Source organism: Notamacropus eugenii, chromosome 5 (genome assembly GCF_028372415.1).
Source record: "Notamacropus eugenii isolate mMacEug1 chromosome 5, mMacEug1.pri_v2, whole genome shotgun sequence".
Taxonomy (NCBI): Eukaryota; Metazoa; Chordata; class Mammalia; order Diprotodontia; family Macropodidae; genus Notamacropus; species Notamacropus eugenii.
Window position 1 is genome coordinate 364,484,782 of NC_092876.1, and position 23,870 is coordinate 364,508,651.

The 23,870-nt window shown below is 36.8% G+C and overlaps 1 protein-coding gene across 2 annotated transcripts in view; it reads right to left on the reverse strand.

Moving 5' to 3' along the window:
* Positions 1-18,025, reverse strand: part of ALCAM (activated leukocyte cell adhesion molecule) — a 248,022-nt gene extending 229,997 nt beyond the window's left edge. For both annotated transcript variants that reach the window (XM_072614127.1, XM_072614126.1), the window contains exon 1: positions 17,139-18,025. In XM_072614127.1, coding sequence (XP_072470228.1) covers positions 17,139-17,211 — 73 coding nt within the window. In that variant the 5' untranslated portion in view covers positions 17,212-18,025. The remainder of the gene's footprint in view (positions 1-17,138) is intronic.
* Between the last annotated feature and the right edge of the window lie 5,845 nt (positions 18,026-23,870).

Consider the following 23,870-nt stretch of genomic DNA (forward strand, 5'->3'; position numbering starts at 1 on the left):
TTCAGATGTTGACACTATGGCCCTGAACAGGTAACTTCTTTACCGTAATCTCCACTTTTCAGATCACTTTTATAAAAAGTCTTTCCAAGTTAGAATGTAAGTTCCTTGAAGGCAGAGACTGCCTTTCTTTTTCTTTCTTTCTTTTTGCTTATATTTATCTTCTCATCATTTAGCATAGCCAAGTAGGATGCTCTTAATAAATGCTTGTTGTTTGCATACAGAAAAATAAGCCTTAAAGACTTCCTTTCCAAAGTGTCTCCTAAACAATATCAATTCCTTGAGAGATATAACAATAGAGATAACCTTGCTCAATAGTCCTCTGCTCATTAATGTCAGGAGAAGCAAAAAACAGAGAGACAAATGCTCGACAAAGCTGTTCGTAACCTGCATGCAGGAAATCCAGTTTAATATTTGAGTCTAAAAGCTATTCCCTAAAGGCCATAAAGTGATCCTGTTTGCATATGATATTATGCTGGCTGAATCGAGCCCCCAAGTGAAAGCTATAGGGAGGAAAATTTGAGCTTAATAAAAGGGTGAACTTTCTAGCTCTGAGACTTTTCCAAACATCAGATGAACTGTCTTGTAGGAGAGTGAGTTACTCATAATTCGAGGGCTCTTTAAGAATTTTGATGATTAGATAACATCGGAAATTTCTTCTAATTGAAAAAATTTATCATTTTAGGAATTCCTTCACTGGTCTTGGAAACCCAACATGAACTGCCTCATGGCAACAACCTCTCAAATTGTTACTTTATTTTTAGTGAGTATGTTATAACATTTACTCAAATAGACTGTAGAAAGTTATAAATAATGGGAAATTAATGGTATTGGACTTATTGAAATGAAAAATAGTAGGTCCAAGAAGACCATTTTCAAATACCATTTAATATGGTATCCTACAGTTATAGTGAACTATTAGTTTTATAGCCATCTATTTAATTATGTATCCACCCTTTTCTTTTTAAGTATATTTTAGACCAGGAAAGACAGCCATAGGCAGAATTTCAAATTAAGTGAAATGTGTTTTCAACACCTCCCCCCATCTACATTATTCAAAATTATCAATATATTTTCAACCAAAAGGGAGATCATCCATTTATATTTTAAGCTGCTTATCTCTGATTAATCATATTAATCCTCAGGTTCTCCAAGGGAATTCTAATGAAATACAGGTTCTGGTACTTCTTACTCAGCTAGAAATGCTTTAATTTGGACATCAAAACCATACTGCACAGGACTGTAATTCAAGGGCTAGGTATACTAAATTCAGAAAGAAACATCATCAAGCACAGGTTGATAATTTTTTTTGCTACAAAATTTTAAAGTAGTGTTGCCAGGTGGCAACTTCAGTGCACAGAATGTTTACAAAATTATAGATTTTAAAAATTGTGAAGTTTGACTTGTTCAAATATTTAATAATATTTAATTTAATTTAATAATATTTACCAACAATTAAGTTAAGCAGCCTGGTCTATAATTTCTCTTCTTCTAATTTTTAGAGATATCACCTGGAGAGACAGTGTGGCATAGTAGAAAGACTGATAGACTTGAAATAAGGGAGACCTGGATTGGAATTTTGCCTTGGACACTTATTAGCTATGTGACTCTGGGTAAATCATTTAACTTCTTTGGTTCTCAGTTTCCTCATCTGTCAAATGGGGAGAGTATCTATCCCAGAGTGTTGTAAGAATCAAATGAGGAGATTGTGTAAAGCAATTTAAAGCACCATATACATGTTAGATGTTAGGTATTTTTATGAGTTTCTAAAAATAATATCCAGTGATTTTTTACTGCACTAATAATTCCCTATATGTCCCCTATATTTAGGAAGAGCCAGGTGAGTATCATTATAATGAATCTCTGATTAGTGAATGGCTAACACTAATAACAGCATCTAAATTTATCTTCTTTTTTTGGGATGTCTTCCTGTTTCTTCCCTAACTGAGACCAAACTCTGGGTCAAACATCAGGAAATCACCCAAGGGCTATACCTCTTATTATTTGGCATCCTCTAATAGAATCTTTGGGGTTTCTTTCCTTTAAAAATTGTTTCAAAATCTAAATGCAATATTTATTTTATATTTCTCCTATAGCATCCTACAGCTTATAAGTCATTCATGTAGCCAAATACAATGAAAAGCATTTAAAGGTCATTATGTAACCATCTTCAGGTGACTTACCTGAAGTAATGATCCTGTGTAAGTCCAAATTATCTCCTCTAAGGGCACTATAAATGAACTGTGATTATTACACACGTACGCATTGGTGACCTGACATATACATTAAGTAACCACAAAAAGTTGTTTATTCTTTTGTATATACTCTACTATATAAACCCTAATGATGTGGTAATGCTCATTGCTCCTCCTGAGGTACTGTCTACTTTAAAAGATCAATAGGTTATATCCGCAACTTAACTCAGTGAGCAGAGTCTGCTTATTCAGTATTTCCTCATTCCTATTCATCAGTTTAATGAACATGTTCTCTTGTAACAAAATTTAAGCTTAGACTTTGAAATTTTGAATAAAACTCTCTACATAGGTCAAAAAGAATCATCTTGAAGGCCTTCCTATAAAATACCACAGCACCAAGAAGCCATAGGAACCAGCTTTGCACAAATACTCTCACCTATTAAGAATTGCTACCTAGGCACCTCTTTTTCAGTCAGAAGGGGAAGAAGACAAAGATGAAATGGAAAACAAAAAAATTGGAAAAATCACGAAAGAAGAGGAGAGATTGTCACCTTAATTATTCTTTTGCCACCATCCTGGCCTGCTGCCCTGGAGTCTGAGCTACCAATGAACCTGACATGTAGCATTATGCCCTTAGTTCTCTCAAACTGGAACCATCTGTTACCTCCCATATCCAGGTCTATTTGGATAGAGGGTCCAGAAGTTACTGAGGGCTTTTCTTATTCCACCTGTGGCTCATGTACTGGTCTAGACCTGGAAATATCATTGTCTAGAAAGGAGTCATACTTTTCCCCAACATTCCAAAGAGTATCTCAAACTGGCCTGAGCTGAGAGAATTCTCACCCTTTTGTCCCCCCAACTAACCAGGCCCCCAGAGCTGTATCAAAGCCCCAGAGATTGGCTAGGTATCCTTCTAGAGAAGTGGAAAATCCCTTTGAGTTCTCTTACTGATTGCCAGGGCTGAACAGATGAGCATCTCCTGCCTTCTTTGTCCCTTGGCTGACAGAACTCTGAAGAATTCTTAGCCAGTGTTGCCCTGTCATAGTAAAATGTGGTATGACACCTATTCAACCTTTCCCTCACTATCCTTCCAACTATAAATCAGGTCACAGCAAGGATCTGAAAGCTGCTGGAAGTTGCTGCTAATCAACTGCTCTTCTTTGCCTTGGCCAGAGGACTGAGTGCTAAGAGCCTCCTTATCAGACCCTGAATTCTCCTCCCCCAGTCTCCACAGAGTGGTGCCAAGCAATGAAGTATAAGGAAATTATGACCTATCCTTCCTATCTTGTAGAATATAGGTCCTGTTCCTTAAGCTTCTCTGGAGTGAATCAGCACCTTGGTAATAAGGTGCTTGAATTTTCCTTTTCATGAACCAACCAAACCATAGGAAGTAAGTGAGCCTGGCCAAAGCTTCACACCTGGCATACTACCTGTGCCAGCAGCTACACAGGCTTCTCTTTAGACCACTCCCATCTCTGAATAGTACAACAATTCAACTAATTTAACTTGTTTTAAAATGGTTTATATTTAAATAAGTTAATTTTGATACACAAAATACTAAAAATTGTTGGCCACTCCTTCTAAATCTCCATTAGGATTCTTTTTCTTTTTTTAAATCTATTCTTTCTCATTCACTTTCATCCTTAAGTGGCCCTCTTCAATGCATCATAGTAAAATTGTTTATATCCTTCAACTATTTTTCCATCATGGATTGGAGATCAATTTTGTAAATTAAAAAGAAGGAAACATATTGTTGATAATTTGAAAATGAAATCCTCAACCTCTTACCTAGAGATCTAAAGTAAGTATTTTGAGGTCTCACCTCATACTCATCAAGTTGACAAAAATAATTAAAAGCAATAAAACTTAATGCTGGCAGGATTGTGCAGAAACAGGTCTACTCACTCATTATTGATGTCTTTGATTACTTAAAGAATTTGGGAAATGAAGCTGACTTTCCATTTTTTACCAGCTACACTGCTTCTAGACCTCTTAGAATTCTCTGTCATGCCTTAGGGGGGGCCACATAATTCCTTCTTTTCATCTTTCTTGTGGTCTTCTCCCATTAGATTTTAAACTCCTTGAGGTCAGGGACTATCTTTGTATTTGCATACCCAGTTTAGCACTGGGTCTGACACATAGTGCTTAACAGATGTTTATTGGCTGAAGGAAGTAAGAGTTACCTAAGTAATCGTATCACTTGTTATCCATATATATATGTATATATATGTATGTATGTATGTATGTATTAATAATGTGAATACGCACATCTATATATCAACATGCAAGTATTTTTGTTCAAATACTTTCTTAACAACATTATTTATAACTATTTTTTTAAATGCAAGCAATCTATAGGTTCAGCAGTAGTATAGGGACTGGACCTGTGATTTTATTGATATGTTGTTGTTATTCAGTTGTGTCCAATTCTTCATGACTCCATTTTGGGTTTTCTTGGCAAAGATACTGTGTGGTTAGTCATTTCCTTCTCCAGCTCATTTTACAGATGAGGAAACTAAGGCAAAAAAGGTTAAGTGACTTGCCCAGAGTCATACACCTAGTAAGTGTCTGAGGCTGGATTTGAACTCAGGAAGATGAATCTTCTTGACTCGAAGTCTGGGATTCTATCCACCGTGGCACCTAGCAATCTTTCATTGTTACAGGAAATTCCCAAATAAGGAAATTCCCTCTACCAGTAAAGATCTGTACCTTCTCTGCAAACTGTAGTTGAAAAAGTATCCTAGAGCACTAATAGGTTATGTGACTTGCTCAGGATCATACAATTAGTATATCAGAAAAGGGGCATGAACCATACCTTCCTGCCTCTGAGAACAGCTCTCAATTCACTACATTGACATAAAGGAATATATTAACAAGGTGCTGAAGTGCTGGAGAGAAGCTAATTGTTAAATTAGCATTTATTAGCATAAATTAGCAGTGTAAGCATTTACACTTTGGGAACTGGCAAACACTACAAATCTGATGATTGTTTAGACTTGCAGAGAAAGAAAAAATGTTGATAATTCAGATTAAAGTTAAATGTGTATCGTGAACACTTTTTTCCAGAAAGCTGGTTGTTAAATATTTACCAGCATACATCTTACTATAGTGCAATTAAAACAAACAAGTATAAAGAATATAAACAAATCTAGGACCTCTATGAAATAATGCAAGCAGAAAAAAAGAAAAAGTACAAATTTACTAGAGTCCTATAACAGGAAAATGTGAATGAAAAGGAGGGGACAAAGATTGAAATGAATGAAAATTGTAAATCCATTTATGTGCTGAAATTAATTTATTTTAATGTAAATAGTTTAGTTCTATTGATGTTTAATATTAGGTTCAAAATAGATAATTTCCTAATTGAAAAAAGAAATTAACTATGTATATAACAAAAAGGTAGTAGAGTATATTGAATTGAGTATATTGAATAGAATTCAATTCTATTGAATTATATTTGAGAAAATGTGCCTTTATTTAAAATCAACATGTTGCTATCATCATTACCATCATCATAATAAATGAAAATATTCTTTCCATTTGGCCATTACTACAATTCCCTCTTATGTAAAGTCTGGAAAGGAAAACACATTTTAATTTCTAGGAATAATCTCTCATATTGTATTATCCAATCTTGACAACTTCAGTACTGGTATTTTCTTATTTCTATTTCTTATAGGCTTTCCTTCAAGATTATTTTTAAAATTACAGTTTTCAATTTGTGTTTTTTCTAACATGTAATCTAATAAAACTCATCTAACTACACTCTTTATTTACTAATATCAAATATCCTAATATCAACATACTTCCCAATATTTTAGTGATATGTCAAATATATCTACAAATGTAAGTGTAAAGTAATATAATTTATGTCATCAGCAAAATGAAAATTACCACACAGTTTAAATGTTTCCTAGTATGAATAAATTAGCTCTATTATATTATGGTTGCACAATGGAAAAATGCTGATCTAGAAGTATGGATCCACTTAACCATGTCAGCATTGACTGGCCTATAGAAATTAAGCAGCAAAATTAATCTTTGTTGGTTATCATGAAGTAGGTTCATGGTACTCTAGTTGTCTGTAGAAAACACTTCAAAACCAATTCAAGTTCTTTTTAACTAAATATTACAGTACTGTTCTAAACAATGATAAACTCCAAATCACACCCTGAAACTTTACTCCTTTCACTATTTTATCAATTCTTTTAGAAAAAAAGCCATCTTTCTTATCTGTGAAAGAAAAAAAAACAGCTGAGCAGATGCAGGCCTTATTTTAATAAACAGGTACTGATTTGCCACTCTAGTGTGGTAAGAAATGCAATTTAATCTTAGACTATACAGACATTCCTCAAAGAATCATCACATTAGAGTACTAGATTAGCATCCACTGGGATAGGGCTGGGTGAGGACTAATCCACCCACAGTAAAACTAAATATTTATTATTTCTTTTCATAGGTCTACTTGCAAAAGTATTATTCATATTTTGAGTCATGCCCATTTTTCATCATCTTAAAGCCTACAAAAACATGAAAACTTGTTTACAAGATTATGCTATAAATCTTATAACTAACATAAAAATTCCTCTCAAAAACTATGCACACCTCTTCTCATACAAAGAAAATGTTTGTGAAGGTTAAAGTGCATCTACCACAAACAAACATAGCAAACCAAATCCAAATAGAAGCCATCTAATTATGTGAATTTCAAAGCTAGCATATTAATGGTATCCATTTATAAAGAGAGAATGCATAAGTTTTTGTTTTACCTTTAACAAGTAATTTTTGAAAGTTTTTCACTTCTTTTATCTAATTTTTCTATAAAAGTAGTTATGAAATAAATTTTCTAACTTTTAGTTGTAACAAAAGCAAAAAAAAAGATAGAAATCATATCGTGAGAATTCCATTAAGTAGAAGAGAGCACAGTTTTATTTTTAGTAGATGGTAACTTTTTGGAGAACTTTTTAAAAATCCTGATAAATATATTATTTTAAGCTCTGTTGAGAAAGCCATAAAAAATGACTCTCTTCAAAATAAACTGTTGAATTAAAAAAAAAGTTCTTCTCAAAGATTGCCAAAGGGTATTAATAAGTCCTCCCATACAATTCATCACTTATCATACCTACAATGGACAAACAATGATGGAATTCTTCACCACTAGTGTAATGAAGTACAATGTCAATAGTGTTAGGAATCACATGATGCCTCTTATCTTGGCTTTGATAGCAGGGTAAACACAATCTAATTCCTAGTGTGCAGTAGGAATTCTCCAAGATGGATAAGAAGGTGGATTCAAAGTAGACCAACTTTAGAGTTACACTACATTAAAAAGTTTCAGCTTCTGATCAAAGAGGCATAGTTATGGCAAGCATTCTAGGATATGCTGCCATTTTCCACGCATGCTACTGAGCCTTCCCTGCCACCAAGAAATAACTAGGGATTGATCACACAATAGCTTGATCTTGCTCAGAATTTCAGTGTATGCATGTGTCTATTTTATTTGTGTCCATTTTCTTATTTTATATAAGATTTAAAATGAGTAAGAAAGGGCTTCATGAAAGAGAACATTAAGTTACAGAAAATGAGTAATTGATATGACTTAGCCAAGGAGAAACAACCATTTGTAATGGAAGTGATCTCATTTCTATATTCACATTTATTCATGAAGGAGTTTCAGAGGTGTGGGCAAATCCCTCCACCAATAAAGACCACAATGCCTCTGTATATTTTAGTAGGTGACTTTTTCTGTAACCAAAATATTTATATCCCTACAACCAACTTGGTGAAGAGTCTCTGCAAACTTTTTATTAATGAACCATCTATGTCATACCTAAGAGAAAATGTTTAAGAACCTAAGATGGACTATTTACTTATTTTTTGAAATCCCCATCAGAGACGTTTTTGGGAATACTAGATATTTGAAATGGGAATATTTGGGGTTTTTTTCAGAAGTACATCATCAAGTCCTATGACAAAAATGGCACTGGTCAATATATAACTATATTGGTCAATGCCATTTTTGTTCAACAGCTTCATGTTCATTATCTTTTCTGTCCCACAAATATTCAACTTTAAAGACATAAGAGAAGTTATTCAGGTGACTAGAAAGAAAGCAAAAAACAAAAAAACTATAGTAGTCTATTAGTTTCAATTTTTCTACTTTACAGATAAATCAAAGCTAGTTCTAGGTCTTGTATCCTTCAAAAACACAATAGAATGACACAATGTAAAGAATATATAGGATCTTATTAAATATTCAGATAGCAAATTATAAAACGTTTTCTTTCTCCTTTTATTTGGCCAAATGACAGATGACTTAATAAATATTTTATTATAATGTGTGTCATGAAGGCGAAATGGACTGTAGGTGATGGAAGCATACATTTTTCATTCAAAAGAAATAGTGCTTGAGTGATATTATGAATATTTACTATTTGGGTTACATTTTCATGGGCTCTCTGTGCCTACAACAGCCCCCAAAAATTGATGAGAAAGATGCAGTTGAGGTGCAAAGGTAGGTCCAGGAAAGATAGATATGCCAAGCTCTTACTGCTTTATTTTTAACTCATATGCTTCAGCATTCAGATACCTTTTAAACAACTACCAACACCTCCACCCAATACTCTTAAGAGCCAAGTTCATACTTTGTAAATGTTAGTATTACTCTGCCTAATAGAGTGGTACATAAGATTTTCTGGCGGCACATTCTCTTTAACTAATATATTCCTGATGTCATCAAGTTAAAGTGTTCCTGATAGGCCCAGTAATTTAAGGCTAAAGTAACTCTAAGTTACAGAGTTACTCTTTAAATAAAACCCTATTTTATATGAAAAGGGAAAGCTACAAGAGACTTTGCTGTGCTACAATTGTCTCAATTCTAAATAACTCTGAATCCTGGCTTCTGCCTCTTAACCCTTCCAGTTCTATGATTCTGACTCTACAACCTCAGAGTGTCTTCAGTCTTTCTTTCAAGGACAGAGCCATAACAAGTACATTGTGTTCCTAAGGCAAATCCTCAAAACACCATCCTATCCTTCCTATCCTACCCTGTGCCTCACTCCATGTTTCTCTCAGTGATGTACCTATCACCATCTGACACAACTGTATCCTTTTCTCTCCATACTCATACTGAAAGGATGATGAAGCAATGTGAATGTTAAAGAGCAACCTCTCTATGAGAAAGCACTCTGCTGACAGTTCAGGACAGCTACACTAATTGTCTCTCCCTTTTAGTTTAGTCACTGTCTTCAATTGTTCTGGTGGCCTTCATTACTCCTATATTTTCTTCTTTCTTATCTCCCCAACTGCTAAGTTTCCAAAGCATAGGGAAAGTAGTAGAATCTCTTTATAGTAGCAGCATATTACACTTAAAAAGGCATCACATCTAAGGTCAGAAGACTGGGAGTTCAAATTCCAACTCTGGTATCTTCCATCTGTATGACTGAGTAAATCACCTCATGTCTTTAGGCCTCAGTTCTTTCATCTGTAAAAGAAGGGAGTTTACCTCAGATATATCTAAGGTCATTTTGCTATCTTAAATCTATGATCCTACAATTTCTCATTTGGGGCTGATAGATTGTATATCTAGAAGCTTTTGAACTGTTAGATGTAAGCAGTGAGACTAAAAATGATTGAAGAATTATAGTCCCAATGACTAACCCTCTTCTCTAGGTCTCTGTCCTACTCTCAGGCCAGGAGAAAGTCAAATCTTGGCCTGTCCTTTCACTTGTGTCATTTATAACTACTGTCCCATTATCCTACTTTCACTTTATAGAATTCTCTGACAACTCAGAGATGCCTGAAACAGAAGACAGGATTATCTAATAATCCACAGCCAGGTTTCCTGTTTGTCAATTAAAGTCAGGCCACAGGCTACCTCTGGCAAATACCTCTGACTACTTCAGGAAAGAATTTAAGAGTGGGATTGGATTAAGGCATCTCTGAAGCCTTTTGCAAACATTCTAGATAAGAATATGGGTTTTTCTAAAGGTGGGGGTGGGAGAACAGAGGGTATGGGAGAGATTTAGGCTTGGCTCCAGAGCTACAGAGAAAGCTGATAAGGCTAAGTAACTTTAACAATCAATCAGTCAATCAATCAATCAACAAAACATTTATTAAGTACTCTTTAGGTGCCAGGTGTTGTGATAAGTGTTAAGGATAAAAATATGGGGTCTCTAACCCCAAAACAACATTTCCCTGAAACTGCCACCAAAAAGAATTTATTAAAAAAAATTACACTCATGATGAAAAGCAAGTTTTAGAGGTGAATACTTTAGCACTACTTCAGTACACTACTCTTCTAAGTGTTTTGAGACAAATATTTAGTTAAGTCACAATAATGAGACTAAGGAACACAAAGCATTGAGAGATCTGTTATCCCACACAGAAGGTCTCAGCTTTCTAAGCTCTTCCAGTATTTTTCTAGGGTGGGAGTGGGGAGTAGTTAAGAGTCACACAGGGATAAGAAAGAGGCAGTATCCACATTAATGAGATTGCAGCCTCAACAATGAATTGAAGTATAACTCCAAAAGACTTAAGACTTCAGGAAAGCCATGTTGTGTTTAGGGTTCAAATTTCTGAAAATATGATATTTGTAAGTGTAAAGCATATATAGTTACCTAATGCTTTCTAAAATATTAGAATGAAAAATTCACTCAAGGACTTATCCCCAGAAAATTTTGTTTTTGTGTTCTTGTTGACATGAATTATGATTATTCTTTATTTAAGCCCTTTGTTGATATGATTACAATTTCTGTTTAACTCAGCAAACCAGTAGGAGCTGGAAGGAAAACCTTTTACATCAAAATACTTAAGTGCCTCTTAAATCAAAATGCTTAATATTCTCTCCTGTCCTTGGAAGAATATAAGCCTCCAACTAGCTTCTATGATTTTATGAGATGAGAAGAAAAGCAGAGAAGGGGAGCAAGAAAGAGAAGTTATGTAGCTATAGTCTAGTTACCTAATCTGTTACTCATAATGTAACTTCATTTAAAAAAAAAGGACTGTGAATTTCAGGTACAAAAGATTTATTTATGTTGATACAACATATACCAAAGCCAAAAATTAAACACATACACACACACACCTGAATGGGGAAAAAAAAAAAAAGAAAAAAAGGATGGGAACATTAATGACTAATTCCATCCTTGGAACATAAGCTATGATTAAGACTGATAAATGCTTTTTGAATTCCATCATATGTTTGCTGCTGGTACTCAATGAAGTACATAAACCTATACTGTATTCGGCTCACGATAAGAAAAAGAGAAACCATAATCCATATGATACTTTAATAAAGAAATCATAATGAATGAAACATTTTAACATGAATAATGCACGTAGAAGTTAGCTATTATAGTATTTTTTTTTCCATTTTGTATAGATACAATCAACACTGCAAACAATGACATATGATACTATGTATTAGGAGATCATTTTATGTAAAGGAAATATTTAATTTTGATTGTGTTCTCCACTTGAAAAATAAAGTACTTCTCTGGTGAAGAAAGATTGTGAAATATGTGAAGAAAATATATATTGTTTCATCTCTTACTACAAAAAAGAATATGAAGCTAAAATATAAAAATAAAATTTCTATTAGTTAATTCAAATATGGGTAAACATGTTCTCTATTAGTATTTGATCAGTTCAGATTTTTTTTATGTGTTTAGGAAACTGCATGTCTGTGTAGCTCTGTCAATGACCCTAACACATTAAAATTAAGTAGGTTTAAGTTTATCCCTCTTCCCAAGTATGTGTTCACATCACACTTGTGGATGGATATGAAAACTCCCTACACTAATGTAAATGAATAACTCCAATTTTTCCAATTCACCTGTAACATTGCCATAGAACAATAAGGCAGTGAGAGGTTAAGTGATTTTCTCATGGTCATACAAATAATTTGTCAAAGACAAGATTTGAACATAGGTCTTCCTGATAGAAACATTGACCCTCTATATAGTACATCATGCTGCAGTTGTACATAATAACTATGTCTATAGCTATATACTTTTCAGATACAGAGGTATAAGACTCATATATATGTCTACATAAATATGTGTGTGTGTATATATATATATATATATATATATATATATATAATTACATTCCTATATTCAGTAGTTCCCCATATTTATCAGTCTGCATATTTGGAGTAAGTACTGTATATATCTACTTGAATCCAGAGCTTCAAGGAACTAAGAAGTCTTTGAAATTATTTGACACTAATAAGCAGAACAAAAAGAGGTGTGGTTGCTAAAGTTAAGAAAAAAATGACTATGAAAAGAGTTAGAAACAAAATACTATCATATGACACAAAAGTACTGCTGAAAAGCTTCAATATCACTCAGTTTTTACAAGTATCACTGGTTTGAGAGGTGTTTTGGAGAACTTTAAAAATGTAACAATTTTGCTTGCTTTCTGATATGATGTTCAAATCACTCATTGACTGTAAGAAATAAAAAAGTGCTGCTAATAATGTATAAATTTCTGTTTAAAATAAGGTTTCATTTAAAGCACTGAAAATGTTGTGCAAATAAATATCTTAAACAGAGCCTTACTTATGAGATGATTACAAAAGTAAGGAAGCGTCACGAAGATTCTTGAGTTTATCCATGGGAATAGAATATGTAGGAACTACTGTAACTCTCTTCCAAAGTCATACCATGTGCATGTGGAAAAGCTGAAAATGGCACAAAATTCCTGTCTCCTTGCCAGTTATATTCTACTGTATGAATCTTAGAATACTGACCCTTCTGAATAATCAAATTTTTAAAAATTCAGGTTGGATCTCCATCTATACTTGTAAACTCTCCATCTATACTTGTAAACAAATCAACAAAAACCTCAAACATTTCAAATTAAAAACACTGACTAATAAGTATTTTCTACCACATTGAATAGTCACTTTTCAAGCTTTAGCATATAGAGAAAAAGGTTTTCCACAATGAAACATTAACAATAACATTTGCTTTAGTCTAGGAACTATTTACTGGTTGGCTAAAAGCACCTTGCCATTTGTGTGGAGACAGGTTAAATTACCACAATTTTCTTAAGTCCAAAAGCTTTCCAACGCTATGGCACCTTCTCTTGTGGAGGGGGAAGGAAGTGCCAGTATATTTCTCACTAGATTCCTTATTTCCCCAATACCAGTTCCCTGACTGAAGAACTTTAATCTTAAGATATTTTTATGGAATCTGTAGAATTACAGAACAAAGAATAGCGACTCTTGTTTAGGAACAATAGTTCCTTTTCTCCTAGGGTTAAGGCAGGATAGTGGTGGTGGTAGTAGTTATGGTAAGGAGGTATAGACATGATTTTGTTGATGTGGAAACATCCCAAACTATTTCCACCTTTCTCAGCATCTTAAAGAGTTGGTAGGACTGAGAGATAAAGTAACTTGGCCCCTATGTGGCACAGATATGTGTCAGAAGCATGGCATGAGCCCAGGTCTTCCTAGCGAGTCCTTTATCTATTATGTCACATGCTGCTTTCTACTTTTCCAAAACAATCTTTAAAACTCAAATTTTCCCTGATTGTGCCTATAAGGTTTTGATTTAATATCATTAGAATCTTTGAAACAAACAATTTGAACCTCAGTCTGCCTATCTGGCTCAAGGAAACTCTTTTCAACCTTTATGTCATAAAAATATTCAGTTCGGGACCTGGAAGGGATCTTAGCAATTATCTTGCCTGACTCATTTTAAGGATAAGGTTAAAGATTCCCAAGGTCATATGAGGTTGGTGGCAGAGCTAGACCTAGAACCCAGGTCTCCAGACTACCAGGTCTCCAGTCTAGGCTATTTCCTACTGTACCACAAGAAACATTAGATTGATATAAAAGAAAATACAGAGAATAAAACAATATAGAACTTAATTACCCTGCAATTGTTTTTTGAAAGTATGTTTTGTTTTGTTTTAATATTACTACATCAGAATCAAAACATTGACCAAAAAATCAGAACATCGACATCCTCAAGACTAAGCATGCCAAATGTGATTTTTAAGGCCTGGTCGATAAAAACATTCACACGGGAAGAGTAAGCAGTAACGTGTGACAACTGTTGTTAAACTTCCATTTTGGAATCAGTCTTAATGATAAGCAATTTGGAAAACTTCAAAAGGAGGACAAAAATAGGTGACCCCAGAGGAGAAACAGTTAATTGCACAGCTCTACCTCAATAACCTCTTATCGTTGTAAATGTAATCAGGCAAAGCCTTTCTTAAAGCAATACAAAATGTCACCACAGGCTGACGCTCTTTCTACAAGAATAATGAGTCTACCTTGAATGCAGAACACATACTCCTTAGCCTTTATATTCACTTCAGTCTTGGTGATTAATATCCCCTACCCCAAAAGGTACATAGTAACATCCCATAGCAAAAGTATGTTCATAGAAGGTCTTATAGATACTAAAAGTCATAATATGCTAGAGTGCTAAACAAAAGCAAAAGAAAAGAAAGAGGAGAGCAGTTTTCACAAACTGGAGTTTTTTTTTGTTCTTCCAATCCGACCAAGCACTACTTTAAAAAAAAAAAAAAGCTCTGGAAAGGAAATAAAAAAGAAAAAAGGGGGGTGGGGAGGAAGGAGAGAGATCTAACTTGCCCAGTCTATTGTACCAGGCTTTTATACTGCATTCCCACAGGGGTCAGTTTTTCAAAGGGGTCTGAAGAAAGTACATTTAGCTACTATGAGACTTTTAGTTGCTGCGTTTGACACTGAGCTTTTCAAAGCATGCACACACACTCCTCACACCTCTATCCTCGATATTGGAAGGGGGTCTACTTCCACATTGGCGAGTCCAGTAACTGGCTTCTCGGTTTTCAGGTCTACAATATCCAACCTACTATTCAGTGAGAGAGGAAGCCTGGCATCAGACAGTGCGTGTGTATGCTCCTGTTACTATGTGACAGTGTGTGTATTATACACTCTCCCAGCACTGTTCACGCGTTCGTGTTGTACATTTACTGCTGGCAACACAATCCTTCGGGGCTAAAATAAATATCGCTGCAATGACTACTGCACAGCGGGGGGGAAAGAAATGTTTTTAGAGGCAGAACCACTCCCTGCTTAACTGTTCAATGTGCAGAGAAACCTGACCAGGGACGTGTCCAACAGAAAATAACAACAGCAACCGCAAGGAAAGGAAAATTGGGGGGAGCAGCGGGAAGGGAGGTAATCAATTAAGATTATTCCATAAAAGTCACGAAATGGTTAAACTGAAAAAATTTACATGCTCATTTTTTGGGTTTGCATTTTATAGGCTTCATCACTCTCCCACGCCATTCTCCCCCTCCCCCCCCTTCTTTATCCAGCTCACTTCCCTTTTGGTCACTGAGATTGTGGAAAAGTGAAGAGATCTAAAATCTTGCAGAATCTTTGACCCTGCACTCTTCCTTAATTTTGCCTCCGTTCATCTCCCTCTTTTCAGCTCACCCAACTCCCTCCACACATTTAAAACCCCCTCAAACTCTTAGCTTCTTTCTCCTCTTAAACGCTAAAGAATTGTTGCTGGGGCTGTTTTCAGCCTGCCTCAGGACTGCAGGTGAGGTCATTACCTCAACCTGTAAAGCAACTTAAAAAAAAAAAAAAAAGGAGAGAGGCAAACTCCCAACCCTACTCCTCTTCTGCCCCCCCAAAACACATTCAAACCTTCTCACATTTCTCTCTCCCTCCCCTCCGTCCCCTCCCCCCCAAACACAGGCACAGACACCCCACCACCACAAACAGTTCTCTCTTTTCATTTTGCCTGGGAGCGGTTTGGAGGTTCTAAAACCCGTTTGATGGCTTTGCTCAGCAAAGAATTGAAGAGCTCTGAATTATGTTGAGCTACAATAAGAAAGTGAGCTTTCTTTTTATGATCTAAATGCGGGAAAAGAATCAACAGAAACACCCGACTAGCTGTCATACAACATGTAAAAACTTTAAATATACATTGGATACAGATTTATATTTTAAATCAAATTCAAGGGTGGAGAAGGAGCAAGCAAGGATACTGCAACTGCCGCACTCTGAAGGAAGTGACCGCCAAGTGGCTGCTATACCTCAGCAATAGTGGTCCAAAAGGACTTCAGCCAGACCAGAGGTGGAAAGTCAGGAAACGGTTTTTGTGTGACATCTTAGTTGGGGGTGGGGGGAAGGGTTTTGAATAGCCAGACACAATTCAGAACTGTTAGCTCACCCAAACTGGAAGAACCACAAACCACCAATCCATGTACCTCTCAGAAACCTAGGCATTAATGATGCCATTTCTGGTTGTGTTGCTCCTAACCCTTTCCGTTTTCCTCTGGACACACACACACACACACACACACACACACACACACACACACACACACACACACACCAACGGAGGGAAAACCATATTCAAGCAGCAAGTGTGGAAAAGGATGCAGTTCTCTCTCTCTCGTCAATTTCTTCTGATCTCCAACCTGTTCTTGCCATAGGATATAGTCTTGGGGGACTCATCAAGAAAAAAAGTAGCCTGCGATTATTTCCTGCCATATCTAAATATGCAAAAACTGCATGGAAGGCAATGACGTGGACTTGGACACTGTAGAGACACTCACAGAGTATATGAGGTAAGAAAAAAAATCACCACTGAACATAAGAATATGAAGGAAGAGGGATAAAGAGGTCGTCTTCCCACAATCACTCCCACACCCTCAGTTTTATATAAAGTTACTTGAGATTCAAAGAGTGCACCTGCTCGTCACCCAAACTTGAACAAACCAGCAAAGCCTGAACAGGCGGCACGAGTGACAGGTCCCAGCTCCAAAAAGAACACTCTCTTGGCCCCCCACAACCAGTTCCCTCCCTCCTCTAAATGCCTTTGCGCATAGCCCCGGGCATACTGGAGGAGGAGGTCCCAGGAAACGTCCCCCCTCTTTCCCCGCTTTCTTCACCCTGGCATTATGAGTGGCCACGTTTCCGCTGCTGCTCACCTGGCCTAAGAACGGCGGCAGAGATCAGGAGGCTTACGACCAGGCGACAGGAGTGGGCTGCTTTCGGTGCCATATTCCTCCTCCTCCTCCTCTTCTGTGTGCAAGAACACAGTCCACTTCACAGGAGGGGGGCGTCGTCCTCCAGTCCTCTCGGTAACAGTACCACTTGGAGGTTAGGAATGGGAAAAGGGGAATGGGGGGCAGCAGCTTTGCACAGACACACCGCCCCCCCGCCAGGATCTGAGGCTGCACCTTGTCCTCTTCCTCAAACGCAACTTTCCAACAACCAGTGCCACCAACTCTCCCCTCCCCCACAAAACCCCCAAAACAGTTCCCGTCCCTGCTGGTGAACCACCAGAGCTTTTTCCCTCTAGTAGAGACAATTGAGTAATTTTGTAATTTGCAGGTGGTCCTTATTTTCTTTAATTTCTTTCTCTCGCAATAATAATACTCGCAATAAAAAAAAGCCCAGGTGCTATGAAAAAAAAATCACTGGAGAAAGGTGATGAGAAGCAGCGGGTCTTGCAGTTCTCCTCAGGTGGCAGCGGTAGCGGCAGAGGCAGTGGTAGTGGTGGCGGTGGCGGTGGCAGTGGCAGCGGCGGGCAGCAGTAGCAGCCGCAGCTGCGATCGAAGGGAACTAGGCTCTGAGTGGTAGTGACTGGAAGGCGTGTGTAAGCTTCTCCTTCCCTCTCTCCTCCTTCCTCCCCACCCTCTCTCAAACTCCCCTCCCCCACTCCCCCCCAGCAACGTCTCTCTCCTACCCCTCCCCGCTAAACAGAGCAGGTGGTTGAAGCGCCCACTGGCCGCCTAGGGGCGCTGCAGGACCGAGCCTTGCGAGCCTGGCACTAGAAAGGTCCTAGGAGGATGGGGAGTGCGAAGCGCGCTCCAGGGATACTGGAGTAGGCAGGTCTCCACCCTGGGAGTCCCGCCCCCTCGGGAACGCGCACCGCCAAAGGGAAACCAGCAAAGGATATCCCCGGGGAGCATCGTCTCGGCTGGTACCCCGGCGGCTCCCGAGGGACTGCCACTTCCTAGGTCTTGCTAGTATCACTCATGTGACATTATGTCTTTTTTGTTTCCCACTTGGCTGAGAAAAGGACAAGTTCTCCACGTTTCTCCCATACGGAAACATCACTCCGCTCCCTTACTTCCCGCCCTTCTTTTTCTCTGCTAGAATTGTGCATCTTTCTTTTTAGAAGGCTATCCCGCGGCTGGACGAGATGACTAGGGTAGGGTGGGGGAGGGAGAAGACTGGGATCTAGGTTGGTGGGTCTGAGTAAAACAAAACAGAGCGAAAGAAAACAGGGTGAGTGAGCCTCTGGAGGAGACAGGAATCGCTTTTGGTTGGTTGCAGCCGGAGGGACGGGAGGGGATTATTTGACGTTTGGGGTTTTTTTCCTTCTTTTTGAAGTCAAAGCTCTTGAATAATCATCGTGGACTAGACGCTAACGATATTTGCTTATTTGTTCCCAATACCAACTCCACGTCCTCCCCTCCAGCACCCCTCCCGACAAATTCGAATCTTCCAGTGGAGTTATTTTCATAAAACTCTTCTCCCACTTTAAGAATGATTGGGGGGGCGGGGGGAGGGGAGAATCGTGGACCATTCATTTTAAATCAAGCGGGAAATGAATAAGAAAAAAAAAAAACCTTAAAGTTGTGGGAAATGAAGGTCTAAAGCTTTCCTGCCTTCGCAAACACGGGCGTTAGAAGAGACCTAAAAGCTTCTGAATTTCTGGTGACAGGACTGGCTCCTCAGCAAGACATCGGAAGCTTTTCGGAACTCAGTCAGAGGCATCCGGGAGGAGGTGTTGTAATTCTACTAGGGTTTAAGCTAGGGACTCGAGTTTTCTATTCTTTTTACCTAAGTATAGCAAAATCTCTTTTCTGAATCAGCACATCTCAGCATTAAGCATTCAGCCTTTCTGAAATACAGGTTCATGCCTGCGTGGAGCTGATTCCCCACAGTGAATGCCACCTAGTAATGACCAGGTGGTATTCTTTCACCACAAGCAGGAGAATGACATATTAAAGACTCCCCCCCAACCCCCAGGAAAAACTATCACATGACCCTTGACCTTTACGTTCCATCATACCAGAAGCCAAAGAAAATTTATTTTAAGCTTTGCTTTATGTTGGTGACAAAACAGAATAGAACAAAACATCTATTTTCCTCTTTTTTCTTCACATTAACTTTGGCGTTTTGTATGGTTTTGGTTAGATGTGCGGGTATTCCAAAGTACAATATTCAAGAATTCTTGTTTGTTTTCCTTCTCAGATTAAGATATTTTCTTGATCTTCAAGGCATCTGGGTACTTCTGTTTTAAGCATACTAATTTCAGACCGAAAACAGGAAGAATGTTTCTTTTTTTTTTTTAATTTTTTAATGTTTAACAATCACTGCCATACAATTGAGATTTTATCCCCCCCATCTACCCCCCTCCCTCCCCACGACTGCATACAATTCTGTATAGATTCTACATATACTTTCCTATTGAGTATATTTTCACTATAGTCATGCTATGTAGTCAGACTAAAATAAATGAAAGAAATCGTATAACAAATCAGAACATGATACACAAACACATACATATACACAAACATGATCTGCTACATTTTGTGAGTGACTTCCATATTTCTTTCTCTGAGTGTGGAAGGCATTTTGCCTTAAGAACCACCTTTGGGATTTTTTTTTTTTTTTTTAGGAAGAATGTTTCTTGAAGGACAACAGATCAGAATTCACATTTATAGGGTGAATTTTGCTCAACTGCTGCAGTTTAGATTTATTCAATGAAGTCTTTTCCCTAAGCAAAGAAGGCTCTAGAATTAAATTAAGTCAAGGGTATAAATCAAGGACATCTAGACACTTGAATAACTTAAACTTTTAAGTCTGCCTCTTTGAAATTAGGGTTTTGTTTTAAAGTTAATCTTGGTTTGCATATGTGTTTGTGTGTGGCCACTATGCCCACTGCATAGAAGCCCAGCCCAAACTTGGGTTACATTCAGAATTGATCTTAAACTACCATCTTCATTCCTTAATATCTATATCTATATATACGCTTATAAATAAATGTATAAAATATAGATAATACATATATGTATACACATGTGTATATATACATATATATCCTAAGGACTCTAAGTAAATTTATTTCTATTATGCTCAAAATCAGTTTAAGAAAGACTTCCATATTTAAAATATACATACATATGTATGTTGAATATAAACGTAATATGTATATGTATGTTGCACACAAGTATTTTATGTTACATATATGTTATATATTCAAAGCCCTTGATATTCATTTTCAGAGCAATAATCAAGACAAACTAAAAGCATCTGGATTAAGACTATGGCAGAGGTTGGAAAGAAGAGCAAGAGACAGGTTTGATATCCTGTAAAAGCAGAATTTGTTGATAAATTTTGCAGAATTAACAACAGATATGAATTGATCATATTCACAAATAGACACGTTAGTTTTTCATGTGAATCCTAAAGTCCTTTGAGAAATTATGCCATAGTTATTCCAGGAATCACTATCTTGGTTCAAGGATGATCGATCATAAATCAAGGCCTGAAAAGTTCCTTAGAGGTTATCAAGATCAAGCCACTCATTTTTCAGATGAAGGAAATGAAGTACAGAAGGGTTAAGTAATTAGTCCAACATCACGTAGCTAGCAAATTATAGAGATAGAACAAAAATAATTCTTCTTCTTCTTCTTTTTTTTCTTCTTCTCCTCCTCCTCCTCCTCCTCCTCCTCCTCCTCCTCCTCCTCCTCCTCCTCCTCCTCCTCTTCCTTCTCCTCCTTCTTTTCAACACAAGTACTACATAAGATATCTAAATTTCCTGAATGATATATAATTGAAGGGAGACATTGGATACAGTGGATAGATAGTGCTCTGCTTCTGACACATACTTAACATGTAGTATTAGTCAATCATGTAACCTCCCAATGCTAGGCAAATCTCTAAGTTTATCCTTTATATAGAAGATGCCAGTCTGCATCAGCAGAGTTAGTTTTCTCATCTGGCAGTGCCCTATCTCAATGAAATCACAGGTCTAGTTCCTATCACCTATACAATTGAATTGTAAGCTCTTTGAGGCTGTTTTTTTGGAGACTTTTGTGTCCCTAATGCATAGCCACTCAGATATTTGTGGAATTGAATACTATGTTTGATTTCATATAGTGGTAAAATCATAGTAACAGTGTAATTCTATAACTGAGGATGATCTCTATCAACATCTTCAATAATGCTAACTATCTAGCTATATTACTAAAACAAAAGCCTTCAGAGTCTTGGAAAATGCCCAGTACTTCCTTCAGACTGTAGGTCTGAACTAACATAAAAACAACAACAAAAAGAAAACCAACAATTCAAGTTTAACCAGAGATCCACTCATTTGGTTTCCTAACCTCTACATGAGAAGTGAGGAAAGAACCTTGCTATGCTGTTTTACTATGAATCCTACACTACATCTATATAATTGATGTCAAAAATAACCCACAAGTGATTATATTAGGTGCATAAAATTTAATCATGAAGCAGGATGTATTCTGGGTTTTCCCTGCTATTTGGGAACTTCTTTTCAAAGGTCACTGTATATTTGCAACTTTAGGATGAAAGAAGCAGTTCTTTTAGCACTGAATAAATAGAAAGTGACTCACAGTGGGATTACTTAAATGTTTGACACCTTTAAAGAAATTTAAATTTGATTAAGCATTCTACAGATGATCCCCAGTGCTACCTCTATTTGTAATGACACTTCTTCTACCTTCTATCTTGTGATTCACAGTTCTTTCAAGAATAAGGGGCTGACAAATTAAAGATCTGTAGAAACTGAGAAAAGAACTTATACTTTATCTTGTAACCCTATACACACATACAAATATAATTATTGTTTTTCTTATTTATTTACTGGGGAGAGGGAGGGAAATGGGATCATCTGGACCTTTGCTTTCATTGATATAAGGAATTATTTATATGGAAACTCCCTCCACCTATGCATGTTATTAACTCTCTTAGAGTAATACACTCTTAGAGCTGCTTCAAGTACTGAGAGGTTAATCAACTTTCTTATGGTCACACTGATAAGTATCTATCTGAGGCAAGACTTGAATCTAGTTCTGATTTCAAGGCTAGTCATTTTTATCAATAAAAAAGTCCATTTTGATCCCCAAAGAGTCAACATCCACCAAATAATGAATTTTCATTAGTGTACTTTTGAATATTATATTTAAATAAAAAAAATTATTGGTAAATATAATTTCTATGAGATCAAAATAGGTCTTTCACCTAGGTTACATAACAGGATAAAAAATTTGGAGTTAATAATGGTTTTGGAGGCATGTGTACAGCTTGACAGACAAGGAAGCAGAACTCAAGTTATTTATTCAGAGCATCAAAGATATCTTTTTGGGTTTAATGTATCACTCTCAGTAAACATAAATAAGGGAACTGCCATTTCTTTTTTTTTAAATTTTTTTAAATTTTATTTATTTATTTTTTAAGATGTTCTACAATCACTACCATAAAACTTAGATTTTTACCCTCCCACACCTACTCCCCCCCTCCCCAAGATGGCATACAATTCTATATAGGATCTACATATACTTTCCTATTGAATATGTTTTTCACCATAGTCATGCTATGTAGACAAACTAAAATAAATGGAAGAAATCATATAACAAATCAAAACATAATGCACACACACACACACACACACACACACACACACACACACACACACACACACACACAAACATGATCTGCTACATTCTGTGAATGAATTCCATAGTTCTTTCTCTGAGTGGGGAAGGCATTTTGCCTTAGAAAACCATTGGGAATTTTTTTTTTTTTTTAAGTTCTTGCGTTATTACGAAGTTCCAAGTCTACCAGAAAAAACTCTCACACACTGTGGTCATTGCTGTGCACAAAGTTCTCCTGGTTCTCCTCCTTTCGCTCAGCAGCAGATCATATAAGTCCTTCCAGGCCTCCCTGCAGTCTTCTTGATCATCATTTCTTATGGGGCAATAGTACTCCATTACATTCATATACCATAATTTATTCAGCCATTCCCCAATTGATGGACGTCCCCTTGATTTCCAGTTTTGGGCAACTACAAAGAGTGCTGCTATAAATATTTTTGTACATGTGGGACTCTTTCCCATTTTTACAATCCCTTGGGGATACACTCCTAGTAGCAATATTGCTGGGTCAAAGGGTATGCACATTTTTGTAGCCCTTTGGGCATAGTTCCAAACCACTCTCCAGAATGGTTAGATGAGTTCACTACTCCACCAACAATGAATTAGTGTTCCAACTCTCCCACATCCTCTCCAACATTTAGCATTTTCCTGTTCTGTCATGTTTGCCAATCTTATAGGTATGATGTGATACCTCAAAGTTGTTTTGATTTGCATCTCTCTAATCAAAAGTGATTTAGAGCATTTTTTCATATGATTATAGATAGCTTTAATTTCTTCCTCTGAAAATTGCCTGTTCATATCCTTTGACCATTTATCAACTGGGGAATGACTTGTATAGTTGCACATTTGAGTCCATTCTCTATATAGTCTAGAAATGAGGCCTTTATCCCCGAGATTAGCTGTAAAAATTCTTTCCCAATTTCCTATATCCCTCCGAATTTTGGTTGCATTGGGTTTGGTTGTGCAAAAACTTTTCAGTTTAATGTAATCAAAGGTATCCATCTTGCATTTCATAATGGGGAA